Genomic DNA, 14,337 nt, shown 5'->3' with positions numbered 1-14,337 from the left:
AGCATGAATTCTTTTCTGATTGAGTATCGTTTATAATTATGTTTCTAGATCTATATGTTGATTTGGGATATCTGTTTTTATAATTCTACTGGGCTTTGAGTCACTTGATGATAATGAAACTTTTTCTCTTCTCCATCTGATTTTCGTTTCTAGTATTGATATTGAGACATGAAGTGATCCAAATTTGCATCATATCGCCACATAAGAATTATTTTACACACTCTCACTCTAAGGGTACAATCAGTTTTTGTCACTATTATTTAGTATACAATATGAAAATTATAAATAGCATGATCTACTATTTTTTGTCACTACTTTTTTTTTAATATATATAAAATCGGCTGACGTGGCATTGCTACTTCCCCTGCGGTTATGCACCCCGACTGTATATAGAAGAACTAAAAAGTTGTATATAACCATTTGAATAGGCATGAGTCCACTTTGTTTTTTCAAATCCTAGATTGTTTATATTACTTTATTGACAATAACAATTATAATTGCTTCTAAGAATTTGAGACATGTTTTGTAAAATTAAGTTTGATAAAATCCTCTCTAAACTAATAATTTATTGATAAAAGATTAAGGGCATGTTTGGTAAAAATATCTCAACTCAATATTCTCATCTCAATTCAAAATTTTCATCTTATTATTATAATTTTTTCAAATTCTCATACAAAATATAATAAAAATTTTAATTTTTTCAAATTCCAATTTAATTTTTTCAAATTCTAAAACAATAATAATACTCAAAAATAATATTTTAAACTTTCATTTCAACTCAAAATTCTTATCTTACTTACTATAAACATGCCCTCAATAGGCTATCAATTGACAAGGTGGTATAAAATTTTAATTAATAATTTTACTTTCCAAAATGATAGGAATAATTTTTAAATTAAAATTAATATTAAAATTAAAATATTATAATATAATTTTTAATTTTTTTGGATGCACTAATTGTTTCACCGTAAACGTTCATGTAAATACTTTTCTTGTATTTTGAAACATAAAACAATTTTGCTTTGGCCAAAAAATGCACTTTCCTTTTCAAAATGACTTCAAACTTTCATGCTATTTACAAATTCGATGTGTAATACACTATTAATTTTAGGATCCATTACATTCATAAAAACTATCAAGGTTTCATTAGCAGTTAGTTTGGTGTGTCAAAGAAAAACATTTGCAAATAAATTTATTCTTTCTTGAATTTATCTACGAGCAGTGCTACATCCCAGAAGAGCAAAATATTTTTTTATTTTTTATGATTTTTTTTCATTCATTTTTTTATATTCTTAAATTAAAAAAAAAAAACTCACAACATCACTAAAAACTATTTTCTTGACCACTAAATAAAAAATTTTTTCGGGACACACAATCAAGACATTTTATAAGAAAATAAAGCATTTCTTTTATCTCCTTACAAGTCTGCACGGAAAAACATTTGCAACTGAACATGAAAAATGCTATACGCAACCGGCCTGGGACCCCGGCACGGGCTCGGCTTATGCCACGTCAGCTTATTTAATTTTTTTTAAGAAATTAAATAAATAAAATTCAAAACGTCTTTTTGTTTGTTTGGGGGGAAGGGAATACGATGGGATCAAGATGCAACATATCGGTAATTTGAACATGAATAATGATAGTCTTACCATTATTTTATCACTCTTTTTAATTTTTTAATTTTTTTTAAACTTTTTTTTACTTAATGATTAAGTAAGTGACTATCACTAAAATTATATATTTTTTAAATTTTTTCTTAATGGCTAAGGATGGTAAAAAAATACTTAAAAGAAAATGATAAAAAAATAAATACACTACAAGCGGTAAAATAGTGATAAGTGTATTATTACCCTATGGAGAATGAAAAAATAAACATATTTATGAGTAGATATATAGATTGTTAGTAGTGCATTGACAGCGTTTGTAGTCCAACGGTTAGGATAATTGCCTTCCAAGCAATAGACCCGGGTTCGACTCCCGGCAAACGCATTTTCGTTTCTCTTTTACGCATTTTCGTTTCTCTTTTACAACAAAACGCTGCCGTCTTAAAAAAAGAGAAACGACGTCATTCCAAACACCGCCCCACCGAAGAGATATTTAACGCGGGAAAACAAACCACAGCCTCAGAGCCCACGCTTTCGTCAAAGACTCAAAACACGTTCGCCGTTAAAAAACCAAAAAACGTGGGGACTTCATTCCTGTGGTTGTAACTTGTGACTCTCTCCTTCCAACTTTAATACGTAATCTCCACCGCACGTTCACCCACTCGCTCACAGCTCCCGACCACAGTTCATGGCCGGCACGAGCGCCTCCTCCTTCACTCCGCACGTAATCGGATCCACCGTTTTCGAACTTTCCAGAATTAACCGCACCGCAGCTCCGTTTTTGGTCCGGATCTCTGCCAAGGCCAATGGATCCCCCACCTGCAAAGACGCCCTTGCCGAGGGTCCCTCTTGCATATTCGTTGGCCCTATCGAGACCGCCAGCCAAGAAACCCTAGAAGCTCTTTATTGTCAAGTAGGTTACGGTGGTTCTCTTGATTTCTTAGTAACTTAATTTTTTTGATTACTGACTCTGGTTTGTGTTTGGTTGCCGAGAAAATGTTGAGGAAATGAATCTCAATCTTTTGAAATAATTAGCGATTTATTTGGTTCATGATTCCTCATACCTACTAATGTTATTTGCAATTTAATTCCTGCGAATTTCATTTTTTTGTGGTTCTTGGTTTCGCTGTGAAGCTCAAATGCTGAATTTGCCTGTAATTGTTGTAGGCACGGGACGCGTATTACAGCGGTGAACCTTTGATAGTTGATGACATGTTTGATAGAGTAGAGGCAAGTTTCATACGCCTTTCTAGTCAATTTGAACTGAATTCATTTGGTCTATACAATGTGCTCTTATGTGGCTAATAATTATAACAGTTAAAGCTACGGTGGTATCGTTCGAAATCCATTATCAAGTACCCTCGTTGTAGTCTTAGGCGGCAATCAACCTATGCAGATGCAGAGGTAATTCTCCATAGAATCATTTATTCATGTTTGTGAATTTTGCAATGTTTTTTTACTGCACGTCTCTTCTTTTTACTCCTAAGTAAATATTGAATGGTGTCAATATTATTCCTCCCTTATGGTTCTAGGAAAGTAAAAGGGAATTTGTTTCCAAAGGAGCTGTGATGACCTTGTATTTTCTGTTTTGGCTGACAAAAGGAAAATTATTTTCCTTTGATGATTTGCTATGACCCATCTGGTCAATAGGAAACTGAATTTCGATACGGCATCATATACGATATATTGGTCGGGATAATTCATTTTGGTTGGTGTTTAGGCCATTGGATTTTCTCCCACTTGAATATTTCGTGACATGGTTGTAGGACAGGAAGATCTATCACAGGGTTTTGCATTAGCGAGCATATGGATCCTGTTTCTTGTATTTGGCAGTTCAGCATGTATGGTGCCTATGATATATACAGTTGGCCTAGCTTATCAAGAAGCATACAGTTCAGGATCGTTTTACAGCAGTCAAGCACCTGTCTTGGAGTTTCTTGCCACTTTGAATGGCATTCTTTTTATGGCATTGGGTTCTGTGATTGGCTACCCAATTGCATCAGCTTCAGGTAATACATTGTAAGGTGTAGATCCTTGCATAACAATTCCGGGAAAATAAAAGGCATTTTAGTACACCTGAATATTAGAGCTTTTTCAGTGGGGACATTAATTATTTGGCTTTATGGATTAAACTTAGAATTTGGATAAGAATACCTTCAATTTGGTTCTTGCTGTTGCTGCAAATGTTACTTACGCATCCATTTCCACAGTTAAAGTGCTACAAGGCCTTTGGAGGAATGACTTGGTAGCACTTAAAGGGGCATGCCCAAATTGTGGGGAGGAGGTCAGTCTATCATATGTTGTATTGTGCAAAGTTCCCTCAGGTTTTTTGTGTTAATTTTCTTTTCCCTATAATCTATATTTATCTTGTGCATTCTATGTTTCAGCTTGCATTTATACACTTTCAATAACTTTATTAGCATTTTCCTGCAGGTGTTTGCATTTGTGAGACCAGACCAATGCAATAAGAGTCCCCATAGAGCTGATTGTCATGTTTGTGGTTGCTTGTTAGAATTCCGCATCAAGGTTGAGGTAATCTAAATTGCTTCTATTTCTTGCCATGGAAACTTTATGCATCACAAAACTGAATTTTTTTTTCTTGTTATGCAGCTAATGAAAAACTGATAATTTAAGATGACAATTTTCATATTGAAGAGGTTCTCTCTTTAACAACTTAAAGAAAGTCAGATAAAGAACCTCATAGTAATTGTTATTTCTTCTATGTCCTGTGTAGAAACTGTCGTCATAAGCTATTGCTATTTTAGCTGTTCACATATTTATTTATGCTAGTGATCTATTTTTACTATTTAGCAGAGGGACACAAAAAAGGATGTTTCTTTTATCGGTTTAAATGATACCTTGATCTATTGGTGTACCTGTTTTGCTTCATGTGGATGTAGTCTTTATTGACCATCTCTTGTCTCGTATATTGATTTATTGTGCAGCAATCAGCTTCAAGATTTGGTAGAGGGTGGGTTTATGGCCGCATATACCTGGTACGGAGACGCAGAAACCGGCAGAGTTGGCTCTAAGATCTCTAACTGGTAGACTTGGTCTCCTAAGAATTGTATAAATTAGCACCGATCATAACTCCTTTTCTATTTTAGGGTGACATGGTGGTGATCATTCTAACAAAAATTCATTTGCTTCTAGTCAATAGCTAGAATCTTTGTATTTTAGAATAAATAATGAGACGACTCCTACATTTAAGTTGGAGTAAAATAATATGGATTCCCGCCTTAAACCAATAGTTATATTTGGTTCTTGAAGTGCCCACAAGATTGTTAGCCCTTCAGTCTGGAGATGTCATAGTCAACACTCGTGCCAATCGCACCCGGTTGGAAGAGAAGGTAGAACGCGCAGCTAACACGTTGCTTACAAATTGAGGAGCGGATCGATCGATGTGTTCAGCTGTAGGCATTTGGATCAATCTTTTCTTTAACGCATGTTATAACATCCGAATTAAAATGGAAAGAAAGAAATGGGAAGAGAGACAGGGCTGTTTCAGAGTCCAAGGAATCCAAAATTACAGTAATCACGAGATGCTCAGTAGGCCTAACTGGTTTGGTTATACCCATCCAGCGCTCGTGTTGAATCGGGATGCAGTGAACCCTACGAAATGCCATTCAACTGCAGAAACCAAGATTATTTTGGGGGATATGTCATATTAAGAAAAAACACAAGGTTCTGCAGGCGGTTCCTTTCCATCTATCGAGCCATTGGAAACTTGAAAGCCCACCTGCAAATGCTACTCCGTTTTTTGGCCGGCTACCCTCATGAACCAAAACAAACTTGGATTTGCAGCAATGTCGAAACAACACCTCCCAAAAGAAAAAAAAAAAAAAAGAAGAAGAAGAGAGAGAGACAAAACAGGGCGGAGGTAGGAACATAAGAAAAGGAAGCATACATACAATTGACAGAATGCCATCACAAATTTCAAGACAAACCAATAAAACAAGCCAGGTCTGAACTTTGAAACTAACTAGTAGGCTTTGTACCTGCAGAAACACAAGCCACATTTAGGAAATATCATGTGCAGAGAGAGAGAGAGAGAGATAGAGCACATTCCACAGTAAAACTACTACAATTTGCTCGAGTACTGTTTTCGCTTGTTATAATCATCAATTGTGTGGGCCAAAAATTGCAATACCCAATGAGATGTTAATGAAGCAATGTTAAATGTTGTAATCAATAGTAGAATGCAAATTATAAGTCGATGAGAAATTTTCTCCTTGTTCTCAGGGCACAAGCCAGAGTGTGTTATGTAAACGAGTCAGACTGCTTATACATCACTTGTGACACAAAGGTGGCAGCAGAATTGATGGTAGCTAGCCAATCAGAAATGCGCCAAGCTGTATACAAGAATCCAAGCAAGCTGAAAACAGAATGGAGAGAGAATTGTCAGGCATGGATGCGCAAGATCCTCCTCTCCCTCTTTAGAGAGAGAGAGAGAGAGAGAGAGAGAGAGAGAGAGAGAGATCTCGAAGTACCAGAAAGAGAGTAATGGAAGCAAAAAGTCCTTCCTGGAGGAGGGCTCCATGACCACCAAAATCTTCTTCGTCAATCTTTAGAATCATTGCATAATAACCATATATAATCCCAGAGGAAATCAAAAGGAATCTGCAAACCCCAAATTATCACATAAATTTCTTCAATGATATGATCAATGGAAATACTATCCACCTCAACTTCAATGATATGATCACAAATTTCTTATGTCAGTTATGTCGATCATAAGAGCTGGCAATACTATCCACCTCAACTGGATATACAGATACCATTGATTGCTTCAGTTGAGATCTTTCACAGAAAGTGGTTGAAAAGAAAGGGGGTCCAACTCAAATCAAAGTTGGGGAATATTAATTAATCCATCTAATCTGGATATACAGAGATATTATTTATTTTTACTTTGGATCATCAGACATAGAGAGATACTAGAAGGCCACAAGTTGAAACTTTGGTTCTCAGCAGTGTCCACACGGTACTAAAATGAACTTTTTTTCCTTCTAGGGAAAGCTTAAACTGCAAGAAGTGACAATGTCCACATTTTATGGCATTTCCCATATTTCAAGAGCTCAGGTTATCAACTGTCAAAGTCAGAAAGTCAACTGATAAAACCCTTGAAAACAAAAATGTGATTCTGGAACTCCGGAAGACATTTCTCCAGTAAGGGGAGCAAACCACCGCTTCCATTATACACCAAGCATGCGTTGTAGAACAAACTTCACCTAAAAGGAAAAAACTCCATGATATTGGGGGTCTAGAGTCAAACTCCAAAATCTAACAAGCGGCCAAATATATAGAAGATTTAACAACATCGAAGGCCTACAGTCTAGATCGTACTGTATTTTGTAGAAAACACTGAAAGCTAACTTCCAAGCCACTCACCAGATAAGGTCTTGTGGACAGCAAATGCTGAACAGATTTCCAAACCACAATTATATTTACTTATCAAAAAAAAGATTTCCAAACCGCAATTCAATTTTTTTTGGCTCAGTAAAACACAATTCACATTTAAAGCACATGTAGTTCCAATTTCCTAAATGAATATCTAAATTTGCATCCTTGCTGTTTAATACGTAAATTATGATTCAGGAGTTCCTATAAAACCATTCTGCTCCACTGCAATGATGGCGTGAAAATGGGGAAAGAGTGTTGTCGGCAGAACAGCAAGTGAACTTCTTAACAAGAGTAGTATCCCAACACTTCAAAACCTCATGCAGATGATCAAGTCCATGGAAGCAAAGCAGCTAATGTGGAGGGTAACTGTAACAACCCGCTAGAAATTTAATTTAAGGAATTTCTATTGACTTTAGAAACCCCGTGAAAACTCTATAAGTTAGCTTATTGTAATATCCGCTCCTTTCTTCTTCTTCTTTATGAGCCTCGATCCACGTGTCAGGGTTCGGTGTAGGTGCTGAGCCTCGTTCTACGTGTCAAGAGTCAGTCTATCTGACAAGCCTCGATCTACGTATTGAAACTTATTCTACGTACTGTATCTCGATGGCGTGTTCTGAAAGCTATCTTGTGGATTTCAAAGTAAGATAGATATTTTAATGCTTACGAATATTTAAATATTATGAAAATATCTATAGAATATATTTTCAGTATTATTAGATAAGTATGTTTTAATGTAGCACAATTATAATATTTTAATGAGCTCTGAAAATATTATAATTGTGGATAATATCTTATATTAAATATTTTAATTATTTTAAAATATTAAGAGGTTTAAATTTACGTTGAAAACTCTTATTTAAATTAAATGGTTTTATCCTCTTTGAGTGATTAATGATACATTATCAATTTAGATAATGATGAAGAAATATTATTTTATAAACTTTAGTTTATAAAATAATATTCTATCTTAATTCCTCTCAGTGTTTTGTTTAAGTGTTTTATGCACTTTGATTAATTAATGATACTTTATCATTTTATATAATGATGAAGAAAATATTATTTTATAAACCTTAGTTTATAAAATAATATTCTATCTTAATTTCTCTTAGTGTTTTATTAAAATGTTTATTTTAAATAAAATACTTACGCGTTTTCAAATCAGTGTTTAAACTCATCGTTAGATCCTTTTGAGGATCCCGAAGTGTAGGACTGAGATTAAATACCCAGGCCCCTATCCTTTTCCCTTCACTTTTTCCTTTTTCCTTTTCCTTTTTTTCTCTTTTCTCTCTCCTCCCTTTCCTCTTCATGGCCGACGTACGTGTTGTTGGTTCCTCCACCATAGCCGTTCGGTCCAAGCTTCCAGCCGGCACCACCTCCGGCCGCCGTGCCTCACCTCCCACACCGGCATGACCCTCCATCACCGGCGACCACAACCTCACCGGTGGTGAGTTAAATCGGCTACCCGATCTCTCTCTTTCCTCCTTCAAAGAAATGGGTCTTCAACCATTTTTCACCTCTTTGGACCACCATACACGGCCAAAACGGCCACCAAGCACCACCAACGGAACCACCATGTCAAGAGCTTCCTCCCCATGTCCTTCTTTCTCCCTAACTCTCACTCTTTCTCCGATGGGTCTCCACACACACACGTTCGGTTGCACCGCCGTGCACCACCGTACACGGCCACCCATGGTGTTTGACCACCACCACCTTGTTCCTCTCATCACCACGAACTTCCCCAAGAAATTTCATGGCCAACGGAGCTATGTAGAGCTCTCACTCTCCCTCACTCTCCAAGGCCGAAAATGGCTTCAAACGGCCGATCCGCCGCCGTGAGCCACCGTATGGCCACCACCTCGCCACCACAGCTCTACCACATGTTCCTCTACCTTTCCCTAGCTTGCCATGAAGTTCTATGGTCTTCCACCACCTCAAGCAAACACCCACCATTCGGATTCACTGTTCACGGCATGATGCCGCCGTGCTCCGCCACCTTCGACCACCACGAGGCCACCATGAGCCTTCCAAAGCCACGCCTAGCTTTTCTCAAGCCCAAACTACCACTTTACGTGGTGGACAGCCACCGTACGTGGTGTTACCGCCACGTACGTTCCTCCGACGCTTAACCGTGACGAGCAGCGAGCGACGCACGGGTTAGCCCGTCGATGGTATAACCCTCTATCTCTAGTTATTTACGTTTAAAGTAATTGATTGGTTGAATCGTAGACTGCGTAATTAATAATTGTGGAGTTCGCTGCGTAGTTGTGAAGCGAAATGTAGTTGTGAAGTGTTGGGCTTGAATTGTAGTATTGTGAATTTTACCATGAAGTGTGGACATGAAATGGATGCCGTAGTTGTGATATGGCATGATGTGTGAAGAGAGTACGCGTGGAGCGTATTCTGTGTAGTGCAGCGACGCGTCGTGTGACGTGTGATGTAGTGATGTGTGGCGTAGAAGGAAGGGAGTACACGTGGAGTGTACTCCGTGTTGTATGGCGATGCACCGTGTGATGTGCATCGTGATGGTATAACCCTCTATCTCTAGTTATTAACGTTTAAAGTAGTTAAATTACTACTTGATATTTAAATTTAGGGCAAAATTTACATGAGAAATGTAAATTTTGGAAACTTTTGAAGTTAGTATGCAAAATCCTTAAGTTATGGGTAAAACGGTCATTTTCCCACATGTAGAGAGTAAAATGAAAATTTTACTCTTTAAGTTAGTATTTTCCATATTTTAAATTATTAGTGATTTAGTTCTAACTTTTAGAATCACTAATTACAGTTCCTCGTGATCGTACTTGAAGTTTTATAAGAAACACGGAGATCGAGGTAAGTTAGCTTTTAACTTACTAGCAGTCTACTGTGTATGTGTGCTAAGTAAAAGAATTACAGTGTATTTATGTATGTTATCATATATGTCATGCCATGCCAATTTATCATGTAATTGTCTATTATACAGAATTTATTCTGTCATCAATTTTTATCTGTTACACAATATATTCTGTCGTGTATTACTATACATTACAAATAAGTCATGTTAAATATGTTGTCTGTTATATGTTATGCCATGTTACGAAATGTTACTATCTCAAGTTGGTTATGTATTTCAAATTATGTTCAAGTCACGTTATGTTATGTCAGGGCTTCAGTCTTTTCATATTCTAGTCACGTTTCATCTTGAGTACATTCAGTTTATGTAGAATACATGGGGCCACAACAACTGTGGAGTATGTATTTACATATAGAATACATAGGGCCACAACAACTGTGGAGTATGTATTTTTCATGTTAAGTCAAGTTTATGTAGAATACATGGGGCCACAACAACTGTGGAGTATGTATTTAACTGCATAGTGATGTGTAGAATACATGGGGCCACAACAACTGTGGAGTATGTATTTTTAATGTTAAGTCAAGTTTGTGTAGAATACATGGGGCCACAACAACTGTGGAGTATGTATTTTTCATGTTAATTCAAGTTTCAGAGCAAGTTAATGCTAAGTCAAGTTTCAGATCAAATTCATGTCAAGTCAAGTTCAGTTCATGATTCAATTTAAGCTATGTCAATTATGCTATGTTGTACGCTAAGTTATGCTTTAATTACTTATGAATTTGATTATGCATTTATGCTTTTACTGTCATACATGCATCATTAGTCTGTATGGAAGTTTTTTGTTAACTTGCTGAGATTTGTAATCAAATCTCACTGTGGTAATCCCAACTACCATTCCCCCCGAATGGTAGATCTTGTTACAGGACCTGAAGGGGGATCAGGAGCTGACCAACTAGACACAGTCGACTGAACGACGGTGCGTCGTTAATGTTAATATAGTAGTTAAATTACTACTTGTACGATGGAGTTGCATCTCCAGTACTTTTGGATCATAACTATTTTGGAATAGTGCTGTGATCTTAGTTATTCAATGGATCTTTATGTATGAAGTATGTTTTAAGTATTGAGATATTTTCAGTTTGGTGCATAGTATTGCTAAAGAAAAAAAAAATTATCCGCTGCGAATATTGCATAATGTTAGATGCATGTTAGGATTATTGCATCTTATATGTCATGAACGGGGGCAGGTAACCTTGTGTTGCATGTCTCGACGCTTCAAATGTCCGTCCGATCCCAAACGGAATTTGGGGACGTCACAGAAACCACTCATTCCACAACGGAAACAGGCAATCATTTACCATAAATCCATACCTCAAGCCCACGATCTGGTTAGGACATTATTGATTCAGTTTCAAGAATCCTCAAAGCCTTTGCTTGAAAGGGTACACCAAGATAGCTTTATGCATACAAAGTTCACGTAAATCCTATATGTGCCAAGTTGACAAACTTCAATTATTCCCAATTCTATACATCCATCTACTGAAAAGTGCAGTTTTGACTACAGTAAGCCTTCTGTTATATCATACATACCTTTTTTTTTATCCGCACCGAGTGTCCGGGAACAGCGTCCCGACTAATCCCTAGTTAATGTTGTTTATGATACATACATTATTATGTTTGAGATAATTTTTTAACCTCTAAACGTCCATCCAACACTACCAACACGAAATTCATAAAAGCTTACAAATATAGACGTTTCTCTTTGCCTGTGAAACTTTGCTTAGATCAAAATTAATGAATGGTTGTATCTAAAGACTTAATTCATTTGACTATGTGTTAAACATCATAATCTCCACCTTTAAAAGTGAACAACTAGTGACTGATCAGAAAAAAGGGGACAACAAGTGTCTCCAGCAGATCTTTAGTCCTCCCCCCCAAAAAAAAATAAAAAATAAAAATAAAAAATAAAAAAAAAAAACCCAACCCCTGAGTGGGAGTCAGTGGGGCAAAATAATGACATGTTGCTGATTTTTCACGTTATGTAAGAGTTCAACTCTTGTAATGTGAAGCTTCTCCAACACAGAATGCCTAAGCTCTGTCCTGAATTATGACAAAATCTGACTTATCCACTGCATGATACACATGCACCAAAAATTTAGGGGAAAAAATAAAAAATAAGTGAATCCAAAAATGGCGGCCAAATATACCCAGAGATTTCTGCCCAGGATCCAGATATCCCTTTCAGGGACTATTGCATAATGAACAAGGCCGTTAGAAAATCCTCCTATCTATCATCAAGGTTAAATATGATATGCATAGCTACGAACTACAAAATAATATCCAATGATATGTCATTCACAAGAAAACATTCTTCACAACAAACAAAATAAGGGTATGGCAGGTTTGTCTATTAGAGTAAACAACAATAAAAATGTTAAGAAATTGCTATTGAATCTTTTCTTCTTTTAAAATTGATATCAATAACAATCTTGAAACTTGATTCCATCCAAAAAATGAAAACAAGATTTACCTATATGAACTAGTGAGCTGAAAAGGGGGAAAATGAAAAGGAAAGGAAGAACTGTAATATAAACGAAGTAAGAGGTAGCTCCCACTTTTCTAATAAATAAAACAGCTTAAGAAAGTGCAAAAGCATCAACTTACATGACCAGCCATATACCCCCAACTAAAGGTACAGCACCCCATAGTAGCCCACAAACAAGGGCCACCACTTGTCGAATCCAATGTAATACGTCTCCCAATTGATCCTGAGAGCAAATGGAGTGCAAAAAAGCTAAATCATCGAATTCTAAACTCAAAGTTACCACGGTAGCAAATAGTGATCTTTATCTCTATCTGAAGGTGGAATAGTGGGATAAGTTGCCCATGGAGCAAGCCGAAGCTATAAAGTTGTTCTAGCAGTTTCCGCTCAGTGAGTTCCCGTTTGCCTATGCTCAAACACTTGTACGTGTGCTTTTTATATTAAGCCAAATTCAAAAACGAAGAACGTAAATGCTGATGATGCCTTTGCAAGCCGAAAAACGTCGTAGAAAATAGTCACACACTCGGAATTTTACATCAAATAGAGGTTTTAATTTGTATGTATAAGAAAAACAATAGTAGGATTTCAAGTTTTCCTTCATTCCGCATGGTCAGCAATATTAGCGAGTAAGAGATTCAAAGTAAAATACCTTGTCCCAGGAGGCTTCCGGATCCAACAACTTGGTGAATTTGAACGGTGACAAGTGACCGTTCTGGTGTTGCGGTTGAACATTGAATTTGACCGATTTCCCTTCTTTCATTCCGATATAAATTTATTAAAAACACACACACACACACAAAAAGGAGGTCAAATTCCAAAGTTTCAAAAGGGCTTTGATGCGGAGTATCAGTAAATTGATGGTTCTTGGCTTTAAGCTTTGCGGCTCAGCGCCGCAAGGTTGAGAATTTGGAGCACGTTAGGGTTTTGCAATTGGCATAGAAACAGAGCGAGAAAAAGGAGCACTGAACCGTGGAATGCAATGGAAAGGAAAGGAAAGGAATGGTTGAAGCTGAAAAAAAATAAAATAAAAGAGAAGAAAAGGCTGTTTGGATCTCTAGGGACTCGATGAGAGCGTTCGTAAAAATTGGACCGCACGTGTTCCACTCTTCCCTGTAATTGGCGGCCCAATATGGAGCTGTTCAGAATTTTTTACTTTTACTAAGCGAAAATTTCTGTTTTATGTTTTCTTATTATAATAAACTAATTAAATTATTTGTGAATACGTTGGAAAATTTTAAAAAAAAAAAAGATTAAATGAAATTCTATGAGTAAATTCGTGTTTGAATAAAAATTAAATAATAAAATCCGTTTAATTAATATTTATCTCAGTTTGATTTAATTACAGTTTACAAATATTCATTACCTACTCCTGTACTGAAAAGAGTGGATAAAATCATAAATAATTTTTTTTAAAAAGTATTTAAATTTTATATGGAGATTCGCGTTCTAATTGGATTGCTCAAAAATTATTGACCAACCGAGCTAGAACTAAGCCCTAAGGCCCGTTTTTCTAGACTAACAACCTAACCACTACATTAAATTGGTCCAACTAATATCATTGTACTACCAAATTTTTTAATAAAACAATTAACGTGATACTTTTATATAACTAAAAGTCTAAGTCAAAATAATAATGTTAGATATAAATCTTTACAAATTTTATATAAGCTTTTATGTAAAGGGTATTGCTACAGTATCATCTAGTGGTCACTGGTCTAGGTTCCAACAGTGACCATCGGACGTGTTTGCTAGGTTAAATAACATTTTTTTATTTTTTATTTTCATATTTTTTTTAATATCTTTAAGTATTTTTAAAAAAATAAAAAAAATATATCAATACATTAATATTTATTTCCTTAATTATTAAATTAAAAATAAATTAAATATATGAACGGTTAAAATAAGGAGACATGCTAATGTACTATCATTTTTCTTTTGTAAGTATCACTTAAAAA

The 14,337-nt window shown here is 36.0% G+C and overlaps 2 protein-coding genes and 1 non-coding gene across 4 annotated transcripts; 2 read left to right on the top strand and 1 right to left on the bottom strand.

Annotated features, from left to right (window-relative positions):
• Nucleotides 1–1,917: 1,917 nt before the first annotated feature.
• TRNAG-UCC lies at nt 1,918–1,989 on the top strand. The gene has a single exon. It is a non-coding gene; the product is annotated as a tRNA-Gly (tRNA).
• Nucleotides 1,990–2,121: 132 nt separating this feature from the next.
• LOC122292063 lies at nt 2,122–4,852 on the top strand. 2 transcript variants are annotated; one of them, XR_006236840.1, is made up of 7 exons: nt 2,122–2,517; nt 2,772–2,834; nt 2,922–3,008; nt 3,376–3,613; nt 3,815–3,928; nt 4,038–4,136; nt 4,550–4,852. XR_006236840.1 is itself a non-coding variant. In XM_043100258.1 (7 exons), the coding sequence occupies exons 1-7, from the start codon at nt 2,293–2,295 to the stop codon at nt 4,634–4,636; spliced, it is 873 nt and encodes a 290-aa protein (XP_042956192.1). In that variant the 5' UTR covers nt 2,123–2,292; the 3' UTR covers nt 4,637–4,852. The 2 variants fall into 2 exon arrangements, 1 of the variants encoding a protein (XP_042956192.1); XM_043100258.1 differs by having other exon boundaries at nt 2,123–2,517; nt 3,815–3,888.
• Nucleotides 4,853–5,691: 839 nt separating this feature from the next.
• LOC122292064 (respirasome Complex Assembly Factor 1-like) lies at nt 5,692–13,458 on the bottom strand. Its single transcript, XM_043100260.1, has 4 exons — nt 13,032–13,458; nt 12,505–12,608; nt 6,095–6,224; nt 5,692–5,979 (listed from the first exon to the last, which is right to left on the bottom strand). Exons 1-4 carry the CDS (start codon nt 13,140–13,142, stop codon nt 5,941–5,943), a joined length of 384 nt encoding a protein of 127 aa, XP_042956194.1. The 5' UTR covers nt 13,143–13,458; the 3' UTR covers nt 5,692–5,940.
• Between the last annotated feature and the right edge of the window lie 879 nt (nt 13,459–14,337).

This window comes from Carya illinoinensis, chromosome 13 (genome assembly GCF_018687715.1).
Source record: "Carya illinoinensis cultivar Pawnee chromosome 13, C.illinoinensisPawnee_v1, whole genome shotgun sequence".
In the NCBI taxonomy this organism is placed as follows: domain Eukaryota; kingdom Viridiplantae; phylum Streptophyta; class Magnoliopsida; order Fagales; family Juglandaceae; genus Carya; species Carya illinoinensis.
This window is presented reverse-complemented; position numbering and strand designations above follow the sequence as displayed.

Excerpts from the sequence above, each read along its gene's own strand:
- LOC122292063 (XM_043100258.1), top strand. The coding sequence starts at position 2,293 with ATGGCCGGCACGAGCGCCTCCTCCTTCACTCCGCACGTAATCGGATCC. Across the intron at positions 2,518-2,771 it reads TAGAAGCTCTTTATTGTCAA|GCACGGGACGCGTATTACAG; the intron begins GTAGGTTACGGT and ends TAATTGTTGTAG. Across the intron at positions 3,614-3,814 it reads CCCAATTGCATCAGCTTCAG|TTAAAGTGCTACAAGGCCTT; the intron begins GTAATACATTGT and ends CCATTTCCACAG.
- LOC122292064 (XM_043100260.1), bottom strand. The coding sequence starts at position 13,142 with ATGAAAGAAGGGAAATCGGTCAAATTCAATGTTCAACCGCAACACCAG. Across the intron at positions 12,609-13,031 it reads CGGAAGCCTCCTGGGACAAG|GATCAATTGGGAGACGTATT; the intron begins GTATTTTACTTT and ends ATTTGCTCTCAG. Across the intron at positions 6,225-12,504 it reads GGGGGTATATGGCTGGTCAT|ATTCCTTTTGATTTCCTCTG; the intron begins GTAAGTTGATGC and ends TGGGGTTTGCAG.